Below are 23702 nucleotides of genomic sequence, written 5' to 3' on the forward strand. Positions count from 1 at the left end.
GGGGGACTTTCCACTTTTTATGGCGACCGAGTAAGAAGGTATTTTGGAAACATTGCTGAACTCTCCCGGCTGGCTATTTAGATACAGTTTGGAAGTTGAAGCGCAAAAGCTTCGATATCACTTGTTCAGAACCATTTCCCCGCTGTGTTCAGAAGGGTTCCAGATACACACACACACACACACACAGAGAGAGAGAGAGAGAGAGAGAGAGAGAGAGAGAGAGAGAGAGAGAGAGAGAGAGAGAGAGAGAGAGGAATGCATATTGATAAAGGAGAATGCGTGTAGCTCCAGGTTGACGTGACTTGGTGCTTCTTTGAGCTCGCTTCTTTTCTTGCGGACGTTTCTTGACCCAAACTAGGTAACACCATTACTCACTGGCACTGGTGATGTTACCTAGTTTGGCTCATGAAACGTCCGCAAGAAAAGAAGCAAGCTCAAAGAAGCACCAAAGGCTCCTGAACAATGCACATTATTCGCCCCCACCTTACTTCTTTCTTGATAAAAGTGCCCGGTAAGACGGGAGGAAGGAGACCCGCTCCAGCAGATGAGCGTATGATGCTCAGTCTGGGATAAATCCTATTGCTTTCATTAAGATGAGATCTAAGGAGAGAGACATCCGAAGGGGCACGGGAAGGTTACTTTGGATTGCACAGGGCTATAGATTTTTCTCTTCTATGATGACTTGGCAATAGGAAAACTGGAAACCCCACTGGAACCTAAATAGGTGCAAAAAAAAAAATTGGTGCTGGTTTAACACAGAAACACAGAAAAAGAGACTTTTAACCAATCCGTTTATAAGAAGGGAACGCATTTGTCTTTTTTTCCCCCAGGGCGTTCAGAAAGCCCCATTTTAATTCCAGTGGATCAAACCGTAGGAGAGATTTGCGCGGGGCAAATGCTGCGGTTTTTCATACAATATTTATTTATTTATAAGATGTATTTTCTCTCCCTCCCCCCCCCCCCAATTTTGTATCCAGAGATTCTTGAAATGAAAATCCACTGGACATTGGTGATGGTGGTGGAGTATTCTATGTGGTCTGGGAAAAGTGGAGCTAAGTCCCCCACTTGCGAGTCATAAATATACCTGACTTTTTAGACCAACAACAAGCCTCTATGCTACTTTGCAGGGTTACCGCTGGAAGATAAATTGGCTCAGGACAGGAGGCTTGCAGGCCACTTTGTGGGAGGTTGGGAGAATGTAGGAGAAGCACACTATAAAACAACCGAGATCATAATTCCAAGGACTAGAATGGTTGGTTCCATTGGCAGGAGATTTTATAAGCTCATCAATTACTGACTGCTTCCAAACGTTCCTTTGCAGTCCCAGCTCCGAGGTTTGGCTCGGTTTTAGGGGGATGGGGGAGTGTTGGATTGTTTTTCTTTTTTTCTTTCCATCTAATAATGCACCATACAGTCTGGTTCTTTTTATTAATGGTTTCTAGACAGTTAATTTCACTGTTAGGATCGCTTGACACAGGATCGACCCAGAGTAGGTGCATAAAATGATCTGCGCCTATACTTTACAAGGGCTGTCAGCTGTAGGGCTTTGTTCGAAGTGCTCTGGCGCTTTAAATTAACGAAGGGCAGCAGAGAATTTTGCGGATGGGTTAAAATGGTCGGGGAAATGCATACTTCCTGGACGGAAAGCCCACCTTACCCCAGGTTTTGAACCACTAGGCTGGGTTATTCAAGAGGTTTACAGATCCTTCACAGCAAGTGAGTGGATCTGTAAACCAAAGTACACTAAAGCAGATTCACTAACCCAGGCCGAAATCCTAAACCGGCTTTCCAGACAGCTAAGAATTTCACGGCTGCGACTGGATACCTGACTAAAACAACAGCGTCGCAATCTCCTTTTTCCCGAAGATAGGGCGCATCCTGATTTCAGCTGAACCAAGTTACACCGAACAACAATATAAGTCACGTTTCTGCACGGCCCAAAGACATTTGTTTTAAGCTTCCATTGAAACTTTAGATTTCAGTGGGGGAAAGGTAAGTTAACAATCCCATTGAAAGCAGCAGCGTTTCCTTTCTCCCACCCCCCCCAATTTATTCTTTTATATTTTCTATAATTCGGGGACAAGATCAGCATTGACTGGTTGGTTTTTAGTAATGAAGTATAATTCTATCTCAATAAGGTATTTTTTTTTAAAAAGAAAAGAAGAAAAAATAAGTACATACATGCATCAAGCAAGACGCCGCGGCTATGGTTAATCTCACTTCTGGTTTGCTGCTATTACCCCCAACCCCCACCCCTAATTTTCAATTAGGAAAAATGGTCACCGGATGCAGCCATATTTGTTTTAAAGCAAACCCCAGTAAAATCAGGGGTTTAATTTCCAAGGAAAGCTAGTTTGATAGCAGAATCCTTGGACTCAGCTGAAACAAGAATACTGGACTGCTGCCTTGCCTAGAATGGAGTCATTGATCTATCTGGCTTGATGTTATTTATATTGGCTGCTGATGGCCTTTTGTGATGTTTTCCCCAGTCCTACGAAGGATCACACACGTGACAGAGGGCATACAATGCAGGTGTTCTACCTGGAACATTAAGTGCTGCTGTACATTTCTGGAAGGAAGGAAGGAAGGAAGGAAGGGAGGGAGGGAAGGAAGGAAGGAAGGAAGGGAGGGAGGGAAGGAAGGAAGGAAGGAAGGAAGGAAGGAAGGAAGGAAGGAAGGAAGGAAGGAAGGAAGGAAGGAAGGAAGGAAAAATGGCTTCTGGTTTTTAAAGGAAGCCTACATGCTTCTCAGACACCGAGTAATTTCAGGGAAGAGTCACTCCATTAATCCTGAACTCCCAGGATGGTGAGGTCTCCCAAGTAAATTAAACAGCATTTTTGTTCTATAATCAGACCGGACTATTGGAGGACCAGGTTTTATTCGCCGGAGCATTCGCCCCGCAACTGAGAATGGAAGAAATAAAGAGAAGAATAAAAGATTCTACTAATAATAGTTGTCCTCATGATCAGGACCATCGTCACCGCTCTGGCTGCTTCAAGAAGGCCAAGGAAGGAAAACAATCTCTACCCCTCGCCACTCCATTCATTATGCTGTGCTGCTAAGCAACTGTCTGCAAAGTACTGATCATTCCCATTCTCTTGTTCACTCACCCACTCACACTCTCTCTCTCCCTCTCTCCTACACACACACACACACACACACAGAGAGAGAGAGAGCTCTCTCCTCCTTCCTGGCCAAAGGCGCCTCAGTAGAAATTCAATACGATCTCGGATATAAGGCAGGAAGCTCTCAGACAAATTTTCTTTCTAACCCATCCTGGAACTGGAAAGAGCCATGAAATTTGTGTCATTATTAGTGCATGCACATGCACACAGGTTTTCATATAGCATTGCAACCCCTGAGACCTGTAAAGTCTAATTCTTGACCTCAACTAGGGATCTCTTCCAAACTGTACATAAAGTTAGTCCTGGCCAGTTCGAGTTCCACTTGAAAACAAATGAATTTAGGCTTAGGAATCCTGAAGAGGAAGAGGAGGAACAGGAGTGGGGGCTGAGGAGTTGGCCTCGGCGCTATGCACATTTGGGAGGGGGGCACGGGGAGGTGGTGGGGGATCTCAAGATTTAGTTCTAAACCTCCATCCGAAGCAGCAAACTATTAGCACGTTCGGTTTAATTGGTTTTCCCCAGAAGGAAAAGGAGGGGGGGTGGGAGATGAGAGAGAATAAAGCAAAGAAAACAAGAGTTTTAATGAAATATTGATTGCCTCTTTCTAAAAGAAGAAATATTTACCAAGTAGAGCGAGAGGGAAAATATATACGTATATACAAGCAGTGTGGGATGTTTCCATATAGGTATGTGTATAAAAGTGGGGAGGGCTGGGGGAAGAGAAAGGATTACAGAACCGACATAACATCCTGAACACAATCTACGTTTTATTTCAGACTACAGAAAAAAATCTTTGGCTTGCAGCAAGGGGTCAGTCTGGCAGTCTGTGGGGGTCACCGGTGTTCCTCGGGAAGGGACGCGCGCGCACACACACAAACTCAAGATCGGCCGAGGCACACACGAGAACGCGGGGAAGGGAGGCAGAAAAACAAAGGGGGGGGAGGAGCCAGACAAACACTTCAAAACTAAGATGCTGACAGGACTTGAGGCTGCGGGGAAGAAGGGAGATTAATAATTAAGGAAACAAATAAGAAAAATAAAAGACCCAACAGCTTTGGGGAGACGCGAGAGGGGAGCCGCTCAATGGCTGAGCGAAAAGGAAAAATATTTTTTTAAAAAAACCTACACTTTTTTTTCCATAATTGATTTTCTTACCTGAAATTAAATATATACAAGATCATACGATGTTTGGCTATATAGACTTTTTTTTTAAAGTGTTCGGAATTTAATGTTGGAATCCTCAAAACTGCGGATAATAATAAACCATAAATTTGATTCGTTTTCTTGAAAACAGAACCCCTCGTTCGAGTCCCCGCGCCGGCCTCGCTGTCCTTGCAGGGTTTTGTTTTCGCTTAGCTTCACCAAAGCGGCCTTCTTTGTCTTCCCTGTCACTCAGGTTCGTAATAATAATAATAATAATAATATTTTAATAATAATAATAATAATAATCTTAGGAAGAATTAAAGCGAATGAAACGAAAAGGTAGCCAACGGGGGCGGAGGGGATGTGGGGAGGGGGACAGTCCGCGGGGACAGCCGGGTCGGTCCGGCCTCACTCGCTGTCCTCTTTGTCCTGCACGGTGGTGGTGGAATGATTGTACAGTCCTTGGGCCATGAGGTGAAGGGCTAGGCCGTTCTTGATGCCGGTGGCTTTCTTGATCTTGGCCCGCTTGTTTTGGAACCAGATCTTGATCTGGGACTCGTTGAGGCTCAGCTCCTGGGCCAACGTCTGTCGCCGCTGCTCGGTGATGTAGCGGTTGGCCTGGAACTCCGCCTTGAGTCTCTGCAGCTGCTCGGCGGTGAAGGCCGTGCGCGGCCGCTTGTCCTCCTTCTCGTTCTTCTTCTTCTTCAGCTTCCTCGTTCGGGGACCTACAGCGGGGAGGAGGGAGGGGAGGGAAGGGAGAGGAAGGGAAGGGAGGAAAGACAGGCACACACACGAAAGGGAAGCCGGGGGACGGGGCAGGAGAGCCGGGAAGGACACAACGGAGCTGGGTCAGAAACAGGCCACAAAAACCAAAAGCGTCCGAGCGCACCTGAGGGCGGGTATTGGGCCAGGGGTCGCATCCAGGAGGATAAGGGGCTCTGGTGGAAAAGAAGCGACCTATCCCTCCGTAAAGCGGACAGCCGGCAACCCTAAACAGGGCCGCGATGGGGAGTGGGAGAGAAGGCGGGGGCCGACTGTTTTCTCTTTCAATTCTTCCTCTCCCCCTCCCACTGCTGAGCTTGGAAAGCCGCGGCTTCCCCTTCCCCGCCGCCGTCCTTCACCACTACAGCTGCCCGAAGATGTCCTGCCTTCGCCCTCTGCTCCCTTCTCCCCCTAGAAAATCAAGATACCTCAACAACACACACACACAAACCCGCCAAAGCCGGAGGTGCCGCGAAAGAGAAAGAGCGAACGGGGGAAAAGACCAGCAGAGAGAGGGTGGGGGGAGAAGAGAGGGAGAGGGAAAAAGAGAGAAACAACAAAGAAAAGACTTAAACCGGAGGATATTCTGGCCGGGAAATGCAGGGCCCTTGCCATTCTTTTCCCCCTGCTGGCCTAATTCAGGGGTCTCTAAAACGCTGGTGGTCTGATATCTTCGCAACGCTCTTTCGGCGGCTGAAGAGAGCCAGAGACCTGATGCCTGGATGAAGACCTGGCTTACATTTTCCTGAAAATGCCTGAACAAGGCGCATATAGGCCGCGATTGCATCGGACGGGCCGGCCTTTTCTTTCCCTTCACCACCTCCAAGTCTCCTCTTTAAAAGCCACGGTATGAAACTGATTATAGAAGGGAGGGGAAAGGGGGCGACCCCACTGATTATTAGATGCACCGTTAAAACCATTCGCACAGAGGGGGGAAAAAAGCGAAAAACAGTCATTGAAAAGAGGTTACATTACAGACGGCGTTTTATCTCTGGTACGGCTCCCATTCGGAGGGGATTCCTAGGTGTCTTCCTTTTCCCCCCCCCTCAACACCCCCTCCCCCGGAGACCCCTGATCAGATAAGCAGCCCTTCCAGAATATCAAGGGTCAAAATGAAACGGGGGAAGGCTTCGGCATCATCCCTCTTTTTGGCAGACGCAAAAAAAAATATAAAAAAAAATTTAAGGCCAGGTTTGAAAATTGGAAGGCTCGAAATGAATGCTGAGGAAGTCCCAAATTTAATTCGACAAGCACTTGGATAAAGCGGTTTTGTTTTGGGTTTTTTTCGGTCGTAGGAGAAGAAAAAGACAAGAGAAAAGAAAAGAAAAGCTATCCAAATAGGGATAGATAACCGTTGGCCCTCAGGCGCTTGCCGCAGCCTAAAAACAGAAGCCACCTCTTTGGGATTAGGAATCAGTTTGACCCAGACGGGGAGAACATTTTCCTCCCACATGAACCCTCCCCCCCCCCCAAAAAAAAAACAGGCAAGAAAATGTTGCCGTCCTTTTAAAATGTAGGAATTGAATTTTTAACAGAGAAGATTGAGACAAAGCAATCCTGATTGAGAACCCCAGTTTTACTTCAGTTCTTCCCACATCACCCACTGTCTCATCCCAAGCATTTCTCTGAGCCCTGCTGGGGATTTCTCCTCAATACCCACCCCCCAAATTGTGTCTACATAAGAACACATTGAAACAGCACCAAACTGGGGAAGCCTACATATACACGCACGCACCTCCCCCCCCCCCCCGCGGGTATATTTTTAGCTACAAGAATAAATGGCTGGGAAATTAGGGAAGGAAGGGGGGTCGTTTTTATTTGCAGCAGATATGGCACATTTTAAAATATATAAATAAATAAATAAATAAATTCCACCTGGAAGTTTCTCTTTTCCTGAAAGTTAAGCTTCTTTTCAACAAACCAGAAAAGAATCAAGAGTCAGGTAGTCCTAACTGCCTAAACCCATCAATGTGGATCCCCCGATAGAGCAAACTGTTCTATATTTCTCCCTTCCTTCTAATCTAACCGCCTCCCCAGAGTTGTGCGGGGGATTTGAAATTTTATTCAGGAAAAGGCGGTTGTTTAAAAAATGCTGGTTTAGTTGTTAAATTCTCCAGGCAAGAGGGCGTAATATCGTTTCCAAAACCCTTATTTTGCTTCGCTGGACGAAAAAAATAGCTAAAAATTGTTTAGATATATTTTTTTTTTTAAAAATGTGTTAAAGTACCTTCTTTATCTATTATTCGCCAAATTCCTAAGAAATATTGTAAGGAGGTTCCTTTTTTAAACAAAAAAAGGAAAGAAAAATAATATTTCCTTCGTGTGTGTGTGTGTGTGTGTGTTTGGGGTGGTCTTTTATAGCATAAAAGGGAAATTCATTGCTTTTCGATTTCCTCCCTAAGCTTCAAGTGAGATTTTTTTCCTTCTTCTTAAGGTTCCAAGAAAACGTCCCTGATGGAAACTCTCCAGGATGTAGTAGGCCTCAAAGTTACAACTCTGCCTTATTTCGAGCTTGGCTAGATAAAATGGTAATGCTGATGGGGGTGTTCATGTAGGGATAGAACCTCCAGGAGGCAAAATCCAGATGTTTTCCGATTTCCCCCTTTCAATTAAAAATAAACCCCAAGAATAACCGCAGATTTCAGATCGATATTTTTCAGAGGACGTCTACAAACACACGCCCAAAACTGCTGGACATATTGTGTTGAACTAATTAGTGGAATTCGAGGGTCAGATCCTGCCCAGCTGACCTGGAAAACAGCTTCTGTCCCTAATTCGGCCTGGTCTCTAAAGAGGGTAGCTGGGGGACTAAACAGACACCTGCTTAGAGCACACCGCCTTCGCCTCCCCACCGAAAAAAAAGAAAGTTGAAAAAATCAACCCTCGCCCCTTAAACCTCTCCAAGAAGTCAAGTGTGTCAACAGGTTGGCCTAACGATTGAGCGAAAGAGACCCTGTGCTTTCCGGGGCCAACGTCTTTAAAACCCCAGAGCCCCGATCGTGGCCAGGGCAGAGGCGGCGGGGAGCTGGGAAAGAAGGGCTAAAATCCCGGGGCCTGGGCGCGGACGAAAGCCCTGACAGCTCAATCACTCAATCAACTCGTTTAGTCAATCACAGTGGCTTTTCTGCGTTTCCAAGGCGCGGGGAGGTGTCAATAGCAGCGCGGTCGCGATGGCTGAAGCTGATAGCGGCGGACTGATCAATCGCCTGCGGAAAGGAGCTGGTTGGGGAGCGCCGAGGGAAGCCGTTTTCTCCCTGGTCTCGGCTTGGTTCTTCCTCCCTTGCTCTGGGAATGGAGTCGAGGAAAGCTCTCTCTCTCTCTCTCTCTCTCTCTCTCTCTGCCAGCCTTTTAGTTCGGGGAACCCCGAGAACAAATGGGGCGCCATTCCTACAGCTGGCGGAAGAAGGTGGCCAAGCCACATTTAAATGACTAATCGTGAAGAAAAGACCCCGAAGCCAAGGCCTGGGGCCTGAATTTTGCTCTCCGCCACGCGAGGCCTTCCTTGCACCAAGCATTTCCTTCCCCCCACAACTTTCCCTTCGCGCCCCGCACAACCTTCTGCTCTTCTATTCTTTCCGCTTGCCTCGACCTTCCAAACATCAAACCCGCTAAAAGTGCAGGTATCTCATTCAACCCACCATTCCGCACTAGCCCCAAAACTAATGGCGACCGTCATCCCCCGCGGAAGAAACAATTCGTCGCCCAACACGCCCCACGAATTCTATCAGCCCGGACTTGGATCTCCAAAATTCAAAACCTCCCTTTGACTTTATGCACCCATCACTATAAAACGAAGGAAAGAGATTTATTTGCTCAAGCCCTTTCTTGATGAAAGAGTCACTCAAACAAAATTAATCAGAGTGCAGGGAATGGCCTCTCAAAACGTCCGCTTTTGCCAGCCCGATTCTGAACGCCGAAGGATCGCCTTTGCCCGCTTGGGTGAGGCCGCTGGATTCTCAGCGACTTGAGCTTTCGGGCTATTTTGCGTTTAGGACCGAGGCTGTTCTTTAGGGAAGGGGCTTCTTCGTTCTAGAGAATAAAGGGTCTTAAAATTGCGGTGGTGGTTGGTGGTCGGAGGACAAGACGGGCCAGAAGATTAAACAATCAACCCACGACCTCCGCCTCTCTGCCCACCTCCCCGGCGGCTGGACTTCCAAAGAATAGCTCGGAGAACCGATCTTCGCTCCGTTTCTTTGGAAATAACCCAACTTTCAGGCCAAGCGCGGGCAAAGCGGAGCTCCTAAACCCAGCTGGAGTGTCGGCGGAGCCCCTGAGCGGGACAACCTTGGGACAAGGACCCCAAGCCTGCTGGGTCCCGCAGCAAGTCCCCGCCCCCGGCCCCAGATTTGGATCCCGAGGCGGAAGAAAGACAGGAAGGTCACAGGCTGATCGTTCGGGTCGGAGGTGGGGTGAGGGGAGGGAGTGGAGAGCAAGGGGAGCTGGCATGCATAGCCGAACCAAAAACCACCCGAGAGGAGAAGGGGGGAGAGAAGGGGGGTGGGGGTTGGGTTCTCAAGAGGATTCTTACCCGAGGACGGTCTGTCTGAATACCTAGTGCAGTAAACCCAGGCCGGCCAAACCAGCGGCTGTTGACCCTCGCCGGAGGCCCCCACTCCTCCATTCCCGGAGCCCACGAGGAGGATGGCCGGGTTGGCGTGTTCCCCGTACTTCGCCGGGTTAGTTCCACTCCCTTCCGAGCAGGAGGAGGAGGAGGAGGAAGAGGAGGAGGAGGTGGAAGAGGTGGAGGAGGTGGAGGAGGAGGTAGTGGAGGGGGGCTTGGCCGTCCCTACCGCTGCTGCCGCGGCCGGGCTCGTTTTGGAGGTCGTGGAGGAGCTGTCGGGGTTCCCGGGCGAGTCGGCGCTAAGGAGAGTGGAGGCCGGGTTGAGGGGCCTGCCGAGCAGTGGGCTGACATTTTCTCTACCTGAGCTGGCCGCGCGATCTAGGTCTCTGTCCCGGCCGCTGCCGCCGCCGCCGCCGCTGCCTCCCCCTCCTCCCCCTCCTCCTCCTCCTCCGGACGCCGCAGGGCCGCCGGCCAGGATCAAGAGGTGCTCTTTCTTGCAGCCAAAGTCCGGCCTCAGGATGTTGTCGATGAAAAAGTTGGTGGTGCGATGCTGCTGCTGCTGCTGCGGCGGCGGCAGCGGTGGCGGCGGCGGCGGCGGCGGCCTCGGCTGCTGCTGCTGCTGCTGGGGGGGCGGAGGTGCCTGGTGCTGGTGCTGGTGCTGATGGTGGCCGTGGTGGTGATGGTGGTGCGGATGGTGGGGCAGAGGCACGAGGCAAGGCGGTGCGGGAGACAAGGGAGCGTGGCCGCTGGGAGACACCGGGACGCTCTCGCCATCGCTCCCGCTGCTCCCGCTGACTGGAGTCGGAGCCGAGTCGCGCTGGCTTTTAGCGTCCGCCTGCTCTTCCATAGTCGGTCGCCAGCTCCGGAGATCGCCGTCTTCTCTTTGCCCCCCACCACTTTCCGGACTCCCCCACCTCGCCAGTCCAGGAGGTGGAGGGATTCTGATTCTGAGAATTTTGTTAGAGGGAAGGGGGTGGGGGGTGGGTGGGGGAAACGCACAATAAAATCCACTTGTTGGTTTTAGAGCGGGAATCTAGTAGAGAGAGATATCCAAAGATTCGGGCATTTGGACGGATTCGCTTTTTTTGCAGTTATCTTATATTTCCAGTCTCAGCCTCTCTCCCTCTCTCTCTCATTCCCCCCCTCTCGGAAAAGAGAGAGGGAGAGAGAGAGAGAGAGATCAAAACAAAACCAGCCCCCCCAAACTCCGCCCCCTCCCCCGAAGTCCTCACAGTCTACCCATCTTTCTCCAAACGGCGCAGCGTTGGGGTTCCCCAAGTGTCAGAGTCAGCTTTGCCCATGGATCGGTTCTTGGCTGGATGCTTTAATCGCCCACTCGCACGTGCATCTTTTTCTCCCACCTTTCTTCCCCTCTTTTTCCTCCACGTTCCTTTTTTTTTAAAAAAAAGAAAAAAGAAAAGAAAGAAAAAGGGGAAAAAGGGGGGGGGAAGCAAAATCTCTGACAGCTCCGATCTTGCAACAAACTCTCCCTAAAAAATCTCTCAACCACACTTTTTTCATTCCAACCGGAAGCACGTGAGGATGGCCCGCACGTGGAAAGAGCCAATGAGAGGCTTCACAATTCTGTGACGCCCCTGACGTCAGCCAATGGGCTGCATTCGAACTTTGCAGATACATTATCCAAGGGGCTGGCTAATTCAAAGGGAGCGAGAGATTTACGCGTTGCCTGGCGCATCATCTCCTAGACCGCGCTTCTCGTTCTTGCGTCGCTCCAGCCGAGGATTTTTTTTTTCAGCCAGTCATAACTCTCAGAAACCAAATATGAAATAAACGCTACCGAAAACTTTTCCGACTTCCATTAAGACGTTTGTGTGTGTGTGTGTGTGTGTGCTTCTTTCTCTTTTTCTTTTGGCCTCTCTCTAGAGTCAGTTCTAAACCCCGGGGAAAAGAATTTGTGATTTTTAAAAAATCATTCCTGGTTTTCCATTCATAAAATGTAACATGCCGAAAGGAAAGGATTCGGATTCCTTTATAGATGTTTTTTCTGAATCAAATCAAAAGGGGAAAAAAGCATTTTGCTGAGAATGGGTAGCAATGGAGGGGGGGGCGAGGGTCCCTGTTCCTACCGCACCTCTCTTTGTTGCTTTGAGTCTGCGTGCGGGATGTATTCCCATATTTGAAATGAATACGCTTGAGAAACCCGTGGTTCAAGAGTTTTTAACCAAACGAATTTTCCAGGTAACTTTAGCCCCACAAACCTGCCCTTCCCAGCTGCATTGTGGTTTGAAAGGGGAAATTGCCGTGGGATTTTGAACGTCGTTTGCTCAGAGTTAACTTCCTTCCTTTGGGCAGGTGTCTCCCACCAGCCTGGAGCTTTAAGCGAAGAACTCGTCTTCCTGCCGTTGGAATTAGTAGTAGGAGCTGAGGGTATTTGGGCTGGTTTGATAGAGCTTTGGACACCCACCTTTCTCTAGTCCGAAGACCAGCGGCGACCCTTTCCTTCTTCCCGAGATGTGGTGCAACAAGGGCAACTTCTAATCCCACGGCGTTTTCACACATGAATAGGTTGGATGCGCCGGAGAAGCAGCAGCTAAGCGAGTCGTGTCGGGTTAAAATGTAAAAAGGATTCTTAGCCCAACCGGTAGTGCAAGAATCAAACGGTGGTCGACTGCTTGGTTTCACTCGAGAGGGACCTGCCATTTTTGCTCCCCTCACACTCACACACTTACACTTGCACACAAGTCATGGCTAGTAGAAATCGTCCACACTAGGCCTTCTGCCGTTTGTCCAAAGCCTTTCGTAGTGATTTCGGGAGTGTTCGCCTATTCTCTCTCTCTCGTGCTCATTCTCTTCCACGCACCCTTAAGCTTCGAAAGGCTGCCGGGTGGTGAATATCACCCAGCGGTCGTTTTGAGTGGAAGGCAACTTGAGGAGGATTTCTCGGGCCCACGTTGTGGCCCACGGCAGGTTACAGGTGCTCCTCGGATTTCGGAGACTGCGGATCGACAATCCGCGATCCTGTTTGCCCAGGAGTGGAGGGACGCGAAGCCCCCACTCGGCATCACGTGGGGTCGGTCGTTACTCTCTTTTTTTCGCTCCGATTCCTTTTTCTTTTAAAGGTTGGATTTTTAAATTGGATCGTTTCGAGAGAGCCCCGTGTTTCAAATGGGATGCTTGTGTGTGCCTGTGTGATTCCCCACAACCGCCCAAAGGAGGGATTTTCCAGCCGAGGAAGCCGGAACACCCTTTTCTGGAGATGTCAAAGGAATCGCCTTTGTTTCTTATGAATCGCATTCGGGTCTGCTAAAAAGCAAGGATGCTTTGAATCGTGCTTTTCTCCCCGAAGGCCCAGTTTTGCAACAACTTTAAAAGCAACTATTGTAGGTCTGCTTACTAAATGGCACCAGGGAATCAACACATCGCGCAGGCACACACCAAAATTAAACGACTGTTGAACATCTGGCCATTCACATTCCTCTCGTTGAGTTTCCCCTCCCTTTTCCAAAATTGGACTTTATTTATATTTTAGTTCGCAAAAAGAGCGGAGGAGGAGGACCAAAAAAAATGAAATCTTTATCCCAAAAGCGAGCGTGGGTACTTAATTAAATTCTAATTAGGACACTATCAATATCCCATTTAGCGGCGTCGCCTTTGTGTGCCTTCGTCCCTTTCAGAGCCGTAAATGGGGGCCCGCCGCCTTATCTCGCCTGCAAAGAGACGCCTTGAGAAGGACTGCGAAAGATAATTTATAGGTTTTAATTACTCTTCATTCCGCCTGATCAGCTTGGCGTTCATCAGAAGACGGCGAATAAAACCTGGTCAAAAAGCACTGTCACTATTCCCTGGCACAGCGCTTAATCAAAGTAAGCAGGGCCCCTATTACACGCTGCGCGCCTCTCCACGTAATTTCCCAGCTGCTGATAAAGCTGGTTGAATAATGCTGCAGTCCTTCGGAGACACCATTTACAGAAATGACTTTATTGACGGCTTAACGTCGGTAATTCATTTTACCTTTCATGGAGTGGGAGCCCGGATTTGTTACAGTAATGGGATGATAAATGCGCTGGCGGGCCCATAGTTTTGATTAGGTGCTGGGGCGCGCGCACGTGCACCCGCAAACCAGCGCGCGCGCGCACCCGTCATCCCGAAATGGGCCAAAAATTGGAGTGCCAGAGAGCTGGGTAAACAGATTCAGGAAGAGGGGAAGGGAAAGGGGGGAAGGAAGGAAAGGAAAGGAAGGTAGGAAGGAGCTTCTCACCTCAATGGTTGCAATTCTTCAAAAAGAAATAGATTCATGTACGGTTGGCATTATATGTTGTATTAATTAAAATATTGCCAAATTTGAAGCAGCCAGAGAGTTGACAGAGGGGAGGGAGGGAGGAGAGAAGGAAGGAAGGAAGGAAGGAAGGAAGGAAGGAAGGAAGGAAGGAAGGAAGGAAGGAAGGAAGGAAGGAAGGAAGGAAGGCTTTCTTACCTTTGTGTTGTGATTCTTCCTGTCCGAAAAGAAATAGATCAGATTCGTGGGGGATCAATTAAAGGGCCTTGCCGTTTTTTAAGGGAGACTTCTGCCTTTGCAGCTTTTAGGTTGTTGCCGGAGACCAGCTGAAGGGGAAAAGAAGGCTCCAAGCTGGGAGAGGGCCCGGCCTTTCCCTTTTCGGCTCTGGCACTTTTATCTCGGCTCTCCCATTCTCTTCGCCTAGACGTCCTTTGCTAAGGAGCCAGACCTACTCAAGCACGAAGGCTACCGCTAAAGCAGGCCAAAGTTGCCGTTTCGCATTTCGGACGGCCTCCTCTGTCTGTCTGGCGGCTGCCGCCGCTTCTTGTTCTCGCTCTATTCTTCCGGTATCAAATCATTTCTACTCCAGTCATAATAGAAGCCGGGAGAGTCGAAAAGCGGGAGAGAAAGTGTCAGAAAAGCGAAGAAAACGCGACCCTGGAAATAAAAATCCTTTTCTTCTCTGGTGTTTTTTTTGGGGGGGGGTGTTTCTTCCTCCGCTTCTCTATCTGGGGCTATTGTTAGTTATTATTAACAGTCCACATCATTACCATCATTCTAACTATTCTAAACATATTTAGAATTCTAACTATTTAGAATTCTAACTATTTTAAACATACGCCCCTTAAAACGAAATATAATTTTTAAAAACCTGTTATTTGCATGGACCGAATATTTGAAAGTTGGCAGAGTTTAAAGTTTGGGAGGAGTGTGTGTGTGGTCTTCATATATTCGGGCCCGGGTGTTCATATGCGTGTGTTTTATAGGTGGGTATTATTAGGCATTTGGGTAAGTTGGGCTCATTTCCCTGCCACGCTCCCCAAAACCCCATTCCGAGGGGGATCCCCTGCCGCGATTCGGGATCTCCCACGCAGGCTTCCTTCGGCAGGCCGGCCGATCTGGGTTGCTACCGGGACAACCTTGAAAACGCTGCCCTTTACCCCGGGGTCGCCTATGGGTGGCTTTTCCTGCCCCAGCCGTTTCCGTTCCTGCAGGGTATATATATTGCTTCCTTTAATATACAAGCTGATAATCCTATTTCTGGGGCCAGATCAGATCTCCTTGGGGCCTTTGGTGAAGGACATAAATGAGCTGTTGCAATACAATAGATCGCGTCCTTCCTACAGGGACCGGCTGACCAAAGGTTTTTGTTGCAAGTGAATGCGAATAGATTTCTCTTACAAGTGCGGCATTATGATTATGAGCGCGAAGGTCAGACTATACATTCCGGGTCCCTAAAGCCTATAGACCCTGTGAAATGCACGGGGATCTCACGTCATTGTACCTGACAGTCCTCTCAATAGGCTAATTCAATTAGCGCGGGGAGGGGTTGGGGGGGCGATGCGGTCTTCATTTCAAAGCAAGAGGAGGGGGGAGGAAGGGGGATAGGCACCCTCGGCAACATCTTCTTTTTCGGGGGTGGGGGGGGGCGGTTTTTTGGGAGAAAATAATTGGAGTGCTGGACTTCGGGGCGTAAGAGACCCTCGACGCCTCACAGATGCCCAAAATACACCTCCAAACACACCTCCGCACAAACACTTCTAAGCCACCAGTAGCAGTGCCCCGTCTGCCGGCCTTCTCCCACTCTCCCCCACTCTGCCAAGGAAAGGGTCAGCTCTTTGGGATGCTGCCTCTTGAAACTTGGGCATCTGCCTTGGAGGGAAAGAAGAACGATTTTGTCCCGGACTGAACCGCTGAGCTCGAAGGGGACCGGACTTTCACCGGACGGGGATGCAAATGGGTTTTGAAGGAGAGATTATTTTTTTTCCCACCCGCAAACTTGCACTGTGTGCAGGTAGTCCTCGACTTACGACCACCAGGGAGCCCAACGTGTTGGCGGTTAAGTGAGACATTGGCGGAGTGAGCTTTGCCCCGTTTTACGACTTTTCTTGCCAGGGTTCTTAATTGAATCGCTGCAGGTTGGTAAGTCGGTAACCCGGGTTGTTAAGTGAATCCGGTGTCCCTGTGGACTTTGCTTGTCAGAAGGGTGCAAAAGAGCGCTGCAACCATCATAAATACGAACCGATTATCAAGCGCCTGAATTCTGATCACGTGATCATGGGGACTGCTACAAAGGTCACAACTGTAAAAAAAAAAAAGTCCCAAGTTACTTTTTTCAGTGGCTTGTAATGTTGAACGGTCACTAAACGAACTGTTGTAAATCGAGGACTGCCTGTATGGCAAAGCTCTAAGTCCCTTGGGATAGAGAGAGTCCTTCCTTCTTTACTCTCCCAACCTTTGTCTCGATGGAGCTCCTAGGTTTAGTTTTGGGTTGGACAAGAGTTAGTTACTAGAGGAGACACCCCAAGCAACTCCCCTGCTCTACCCTTTCTTCTCTCCAGTTGGACTAAGCTGGTTTGGAGTTATGGTGATGCGTCCAAACGGGGCTCCCTAAGTTTCTCCGGGGACTCCGCTGCTACTTCCTCCCTTTTCCTTTTGTCTTTCCGCAGCTGCAGGGTTTTTTTTTGGGGGGGGGAGGGGGCTCCTGAAAGACGAAGGGGTCCTTTTCTTAATCTAACAAAGAGATCGTGAATCTGATTCTCCAAGGGGGATCAGCCAGAGGTAGAGCTGCTGGAACCGGAGAAATAACAACATCAACAACAATAATAATTTGCACTAATCATACTATTATTGCAAGAGCTGATGGCTTTGTCTTCGGACCACGTTGATGATGAGCGAAGCTCTGATCACTGTGGTGCCTTCGAGACTGCAAGGAACTGGGGGGGGGATTGGAGGGGAAGCTCCACTTGACTGCTTCCCCTTCTTTCTTTCTCTCTCTCACTCACTCTCTCTCTCTCTCTCTCTCTCCTCCCTTCCGCTTTCACCCTCCCCCCCCCCCGAAGTAGCGAGTGTTTAATACCAGGCAAGGATTACCTTTGCAATGACTTGTTTCTCGGAGACAGGAGCAGAAGGTGTCCTTCCCTCTCCCCTCCTCCCTTCCTCCGAGCTGGAGAAGAACCCTTCCTCCAGAGGGGGAGGAGGGCGAGAGGGGGCCAGGAATGCGGCTCCCACCACTTTTGCTGGGAAAAGGAAACGGGGATACGCGGGAGTGGGGGGGAGAGAGAATTTCTCCCTGCAGGTGTTGCCCCTGAACACTAAACTCCTGTGCCGGGGAAGTGGAGAGAGGAAGAGGGAGGAGAAACTTGGGCGCGACAGTTCACCGTTTCCGAAAAATGCATCACCATCTATAGGTGCCTGAATACCTATAGAATACCTATGGTACCTTGACAGCAGATAGAGAGACGAAGCGGCTAGGTCTATAGGTAAAGGCTCAGGTCTGCAAGAAAGGTGAGCGCAGTTGTAAAAGGGACTCCAGGGTCCAGACCCACCAGGGTGAGGGGAACACAAAAAGAAAAGTGTGTCCCATCAGGCCCTAAACCAGGGACGGAGAGCAGGAGAGATCAGGGGCCAAGCTGGGCCGTCCCAGGCCCGGTGGGGGGGAGGGGAGGGGATTCAATCAGGTTTGTTTCAAGGAGCTGCCTTGCGCCCCATTATGGACTTTGGATGCTCAGAAATTCATACCGCGCTACACTTACGTCTAGATTTGGAGAAAAGATCTCAAGAGCAATGTGCTGGTGACCGCTGCATCCTAGGGAAGGAAACTTGCGATGTTGGTTGGCTTTTAATTTAAAACCTTTCTGAATACTTCTGAATAAGCCCAGCCACTGAAAAAAAAGGAAGGGTGTGAACAGGCGTTGGTATTATCGAACAGCAATATCCACGCGGGAAGGGACGTCCTGTATACCCCACCCACGACCTAAATGTTGCCTATACATTAATAGTGTAGAATGACAGCTATATGACTTATATCGAGGAAGCTGATAAAATCTACTTTATAATACCCCGCCCCCAAGAGATCTTCTAGATATGGGAGTTTTTGAGGCAGAGAGAGACAGAAGGATGCTTGGAGAAATATAACTATAGCGTTATATATAATCTTATTCTAATATACTATCTAGTGTGTATGTACAGGATATGTGTGCAGGGGCATTGTGCTCTCTCGTTTCCCTCCGTCTCTCCCGTTTAGCCGTTCACAAGTTTATAAACTCTCAATTTGATCCACAGCTGCAGCAGTGGGACTGATGTTGGGACCGGATCTGAACCGAAGGGGGGATGGATCTGTGGTCCTCCACCTGCGTGCCTGGGCTCCGGGAGGGGCAAGGGGAGGAGGGACTCCCCTGGAACTCTGCCGGGCCTCCTTCCGAAGAGTTCGCCGGTCGGTTCCGGATGGGTTTGCCATAAAGGAAAAGAGCGCTGCTTCAAGAGCCTCACTCAGGCACGCGGGGCTGAAAGAAGACAGGAATGGAGATCCCCTTTGGGGGACGGGAGAGGAAAGGTAGAACCCTCCTTCCTGTTAGCAAAACCTGTTAGTAGAAGTGTCTTTGGTCCAGCAGCAGCGGTGGGATTGCGCTTCTCTTATAGTTACAATGAGCTGCTCCAAAAGAGAAGAAAAAGAAAAGCGCTGTAAAGCGCTGTTAGAAAACCTGGCAAAGTAGGCACGAAACGTCGTTGGAAGGAAGGAAGGATGCGCAAATCTGCTCCGTGCTGACTTTGGGCGAGGTGCTGAAGCTTAAACGAGGCTGGGTTTAGCTGGCGCTGGGATGGCTCCGGAAGAACGAGGCCTTTCTGAGAAAGTGGAATAGAACTGACCACAGACGGTTTGGCGAGTGTTGACTTTCGACCCCCGGGCTGAAAATGATGCCAACCGGCCTTCCAACATTACTGCAACCCCTTCGTGGGATGGTCTGATCAGTGTACTCATCTCCGTTGGGCTCTTGACCCATTAGTGATTTGACTCCCTCATTTCCCTCGCTCACCCAAGTCCTGGTCCACCCTTGATGGTTTCAGGCACACCTCTGCATATTCCCCCCCCCTTGGGAACAATTCAGAAATGGGTCGCTGCCCTTGCTTTCTTTTCTGATTCCCTAGGCTTCCTTGGGATCTCCTGGAGTTCCCCCATGTCGACCTGTTCAGCTAAGATTGGCCAGGTACTGCCAAGGAGAAAACAAGGCTCCAGGTTCAAATCCATGCATAGAGGCCCTCCTGCTGTCTTCAGATGATGATATAAGCAAAATAGTCGCTCTCTGACTGAGATAAACTGTCTCTAAATTAGATAGATAGATAGATAGATAGATAGATAGATAGATAGATAGATAGATAGATAGATAGATAGATAGATAGATAGATAGATAGATAGATAGATAGATAATAATGAGAGAGAGAGAGATCATAGATGAGATACATAGATAGATAGATAGATGATAGATAGATAGATAGATTGATTTAAATAAATGATAGATGACAGATGATAGATGATAGACAGTTAAATAGATGAGTTAGATGACAGATGATAGTTAGATGATAGTTAGATGATAGACAGACAGACAGACAGATGATAGATGATAGATATAGATGGGGTCTTTGCTGCTCTCCGATCTTGGATGTTTTCTTTCAGACGTTTCATTACCCAAACTAGGTAACACCATCAGTGCTGGTATTCTGACCTAGTTTGGCAAGGAAACAACCAAGCTCAGACCCCCTCCTTTCAACCCTGAGCCACAAATATTCTCCTTTATTGGTACATACACAATACATACCCAAACAAACCAAACCCTTATTTCCACCGTTGTTTAAATCCTTGCTTCTTGCTATGGTGGTTCTGCAAGAAAAGAGACTTTATGAGAGGCACGGGAGGACCGTGGAATCCCCCCCCTCCTTTGTGATTTTACACTCTTAAATAAATACAGGAGCCCAAATAGTTCTGTTTTGATAGGTCAGATTAATTTGCATGCCTCTGGATCCCAACCTTGAAATACCGGACGTTCCAAGCCAACGTTCCGTCCAGTCTGAGAACTAGACTGGGGGACGAGAGCATTTCCGTGTTTTGAACCTGGACTAAGACCCTAATCGAGATGTTAGGTGTGTCTAAATTCTCGTTTAGGCCTTCGAAATTTGGCAAAGCCTCCAAAACTGAAAGGGGCGGAATGAACTCGAGTCTTGGTCCCAGATCTCTGCCACGCTGGGGCAGTTTTCATGCCCCACGGACGAATAAGCTCCACTCGGACTGGGCTCTCTGTGTTTCAAGCGGTGGTGGGAACCCACTGGCTGTTTTAGCATGCCGTGCGAACAGGGCCCTCAATAGGATCCGTTTTATTGAGGAGCTGAATTATAATTACGATTTGTTAATCCCGGTTTAGAGTTCAGCGGTGTTGTATGAGCCGCAGGAAACTAGGTGGGGATCTGAGGAGAGAGATCTCATGACAAATTTTTTAAAAAAAATTTTTTGGCACGTCTCTGGGGAACCACCTGCTGAACATTTCGAAGTATTCGTCCGCTCTTCTATTCTACCCACAGCACTAAGAAGCATCCGGCGAGAGAAATGTGGAATATCCGGGCTCAACTCCTCAAAAGCGCCCGAAGCTTCTCCTTTCCATCCTGGGCGGCACCCGGATCTGAATCGGGAGAAAGTCCAATGGAGCGCAAGATGCCCAGCAGATCCGGAAAGGCCTCGGGAGATTTCCAAGTCAGGGGAAGGGGGCGCGGGGGCGCTACAAGAGGCTTCTTCTAAACTTGGTTTTGGGCCCCGATGCGCTTATCAAGGGTGGGTTTGCCCAAACCGAATCCTTCCACTTAGTTCTTTGTGCTGAATGAACTCTCCTTGCAGTGAGTTGGGACTCTCCAATAAACGGGGCGTACGAGGGAAAGGAACCGTAGGCTCGGCGTCTCACTGTCGAAGCTGCCCGCCCCCCCCCCCGCCAAAAAAAATCACCCTCGTCTCTTTGTCTCCTTTGCTAGCCTGGTTTTGCTTATTATCTGGTTCCTTCTGAGGCCTCCGCGCGCAGGCTCAGTTCCCTTCTGGTTTGCTCCTCTTCCAAATTGGGGCAGCCACCCCCCACCTTTTCAAGCCATAGGGCTGACCTTCCGTACCAATCTCTAGGTATGGCCTCCTATCCAACCCTGCCCCTAAGTCACTGCCGGAAGCGAATTCTCTTGGAAGGGAACCCCACTGGGTTTAATGGGGCTTTCCCACTCCCACCCCCCACCCAGGGGGTATTCGTTGAAATCTCGGTATTGGGTGCCCAGATTACCGGTGGATTTCCACTGGCCTTGGGAATCCCAGTAACTGGTTTTCCTTCTGCTTTTCCTACTCTCGCCGTCCTGGAGATCGGAGAGATTCCTCTAGCTTCCAGTATCAGTTATCTCGCTTCCACTGAATTCGGGGGGCGGGGCGGGGGGGTTAATACTAAATACTATATACTAAAGATGGAGGTAGGTAGGTGGCTGGGGGTGGGGAATCAGGAATAACAGATAGCACGCCATCTTTTCCCAAGCTGGATCCTTCCAGTTATGTTCGGTTATGTCTCTCTTATTGGCTGGGGATGATGGGCATTGAAAAACCCAACACACCTCCAGAGAGCCAGTTTGGGGAAAGAGGCAGAGCCCAGACTGGGCCTTTGTCTTTTCAAAGTGGTTCTCGAGCCCCCTCGGATGATTCTCTTCATTACAGGGGTAGAGTGGTTTTATAACTTTTAAAAACTTCAACCTGGGCGAAGATAAACTCTTAAAACTTTCAGATCACAATGTTCTGGAGGATAAAACAAAGCCAGCCAAAAGGGGGAAAAAACCCATCCTCTTCTAAATATTTCAAGCTCCAGTCGATAACGGCTGAAACGGTTCAGGCACTCATCTCCTCCCAGGCAATTAATGTAGCGATTGGAAATAATATTTCTCCACGTTTCTTCTAAAACAAAAAGTCTGAAAAAGGTAACGAAAAGGGTGAGGCTTATCTTAGGGGGTACTGATGGAATAAGGATTTCACACCCTTCCATATCCTTGTGAAGCGGATGCGGATAGTGGAGCTTCTCCAGACTTCTTGCACGGGTTTAAAATTTGAATGGGATCATTTCCTAAATCTAGGGAGGTTAGTTCCAGGAGAATGGTGAGGTCGCTTGGAAATCTTTGCTTTGGGGGCCCTTTTCACGTTTTCGGCTCTTCCTGGGGAGTTTTTTTTCCCCTGGATGTTGTATCCGGCTTTATAGCTTCTAATTCACTGTAGATGCACGAATGCCATCAACCTTTCCTCTCCACCCCCGGCCCAAAGATTCCGCTCCGGTTCCAGAATGACCGAGGTTCCACTTGGCATTATTTGCAAGGGGAAAGCGCCATCTGCTGGCGATATAGAAACGTGCAAGCGCTCTTACCATCCCTAAACTTCGGAAAGATTTTTTTTTTAAAAAATCTCTTTTCAGATCCAGCCCGAACGCCCCGAAGACTTTTCTTCAAGACGTCCCTCAGTTTTCTGGACAACATTTCAGAAGTGTTTTGTACTTACAGACTGTTCAGGACGGGAATCAGAAGCTTTGGGGCCTTCTTACAGGCATCATGGTATGACCAACATGGAATTAAAGGAGAAACTTCCTAACAGTGAGGAAAATTAGCCAGTGGAACAGCTTGCCTTCAGAAGTTGGGAGCGACTCATCACTGGAGGTTTTTAAGAAGAGACTGGACAGCCACTTGTCCCAAATTGTATAGCGTCTTCTGCTTGAACAAGGGGTTGGACTAGAAGACCTCCAAGGTCCTTTCCAGCTCTATCGATTGAACAGCCATCCAAGTCTTCATGAAAAAGTAGCATGTTCTTTGATGTTCCACTCCATTTAGTAATTCTTCTGACTACCACCAGAACTGGGCTGTTATTCTCATCATTCTGTCTGTGAAGTTGAGTTCCAGCATACACAATTGTGAACTAAGATAGTATCATTGTCTTCCAGATGAGGAGCCAGTTCTTATTGATGTTGGTTAATTTCTAAATTCCTAAAGAGAGTCAGTCCTGGTTATATTTGGACGGGAGACCACCAGGTAATGGGACCACTAAAAGACCACCACCAGGTTTAAAAATCACTACAGCCAAATTGAGAGGAAGTAGAAACAGAGCCTTCCTTGTTGCGGCCAAGAAAACTACAAAGGTGTCCAGTAGATTTTTTTTTAAAAAACAAAACAAAACCTGTTGAGTCTTTGCCTTAAGTCAGTATTTCTCAACCTCACCAATTTTAAGATAGGTGGACTTCAACTCCCAGAATTCTGGGATTTATCTCCACCCATCTTAAAGTCGCTGAAGTTGAGAAACACTTGACTGAAGTATCCCAAAGGTGCTTTTTTCCCCAAGAGGCAACTGGACTTGCTGGTTTTTCTTCGAAGACGTTTCGCTTCTCATCCCAGAAGCTTCCTAGGTCCTAAGGTCCTTCTCTGAGGAAAACTCCCAAGGAGACTTCCCACAATAAAGTGAAAATAAAGGTAAAATTTATTCGGCGTCGAACCTAAGAGAAAGCACGATCCTTCACACATCGCATGGCCTCTCACATTGGGCCTTTAAAAGAAAAAAAAACAGTCGGACCCTCTAATAAAAATCGCGCCCGCCCACTATGTACCTCCCCACTTCCCCTTAAACAGCCTGGCCGCAGTTCCCTCCCCCCCCACCGGCCATCCCGCGAGATTCCAGATGGAAAGCGGCGAGAACGGCAACAGCGACGATCCGGATTGCATTCCGGATTATAGTTAGCCGGTCATACTAAAAGCTGGCGCCAGGAAGGCCGCTGAACTTGCCGCGAACGAAACGCTGCAGCGAAGGAGCCCCTCGGGGCTGAAGACAGAAAAAAAG

At 48.8% G+C, this 23702-nt stretch overlaps 1 protein-coding gene across 2 annotated transcripts; it reads right to left on the reverse strand.

Annotated features, from left to right (window-relative positions):
• Positions 1-4529: 4529 nt before the first annotated feature.
• Positions 4530-11073, reverse strand: EN1 (engrailed homeobox 1). 2 transcript variants are annotated; one of them, XM_058165357.1, is made up of 2 exons: positions 9952-11073; positions 4530-4993 (listed from the first exon to the last, which is right to left on the reverse strand). In XM_058165357.1, the coding sequence occupies exons 1-2, from the start codon at positions 10436-10438 to the stop codon at positions 4677-4679; spliced, it is 804 nt and encodes a 267-aa protein (XP_058021340.1). In that variant the 5' UTR covers positions 10439-11073; the 3' UTR covers positions 4530-4676. The 2 variants fall into 2 exon arrangements, with proteins under 2 accessions (XP_058021340.1, XP_058021339.1); XM_058165356.1 differs by having other exon boundaries at positions 9559-11073.
• Positions 11074-23702: the final 12629 nt, after the last annotated feature.

Source organism: Ahaetulla prasina, chromosome 1, assembly GCF_028640845.1.
Source record: "Ahaetulla prasina isolate Xishuangbanna chromosome 1, ASM2864084v1, whole genome shotgun sequence".
In the NCBI taxonomy this organism is placed as follows: Eukaryota; Metazoa; Chordata; class Lepidosauria; order Squamata; family Colubridae; genus Ahaetulla; species Ahaetulla prasina.

Bases quoted from the DNA above. Each gene is read 5' to 3' on its own strand.
- EN1 (XM_058165356.1), bottom strand. From the start codon at position 10,438: ATGGAAGAGCAGGCGGACGCTAAAAGCCAGCGCGACTCGGCTCCGACT. The intron at 4,994-9,558 runs GTAAGAATCCTC...TCCCCGCTGTAG, and splicing joins TTCAGACAGACCGTCCTCGG to GTCCCCGAACGAGGAAGCTG.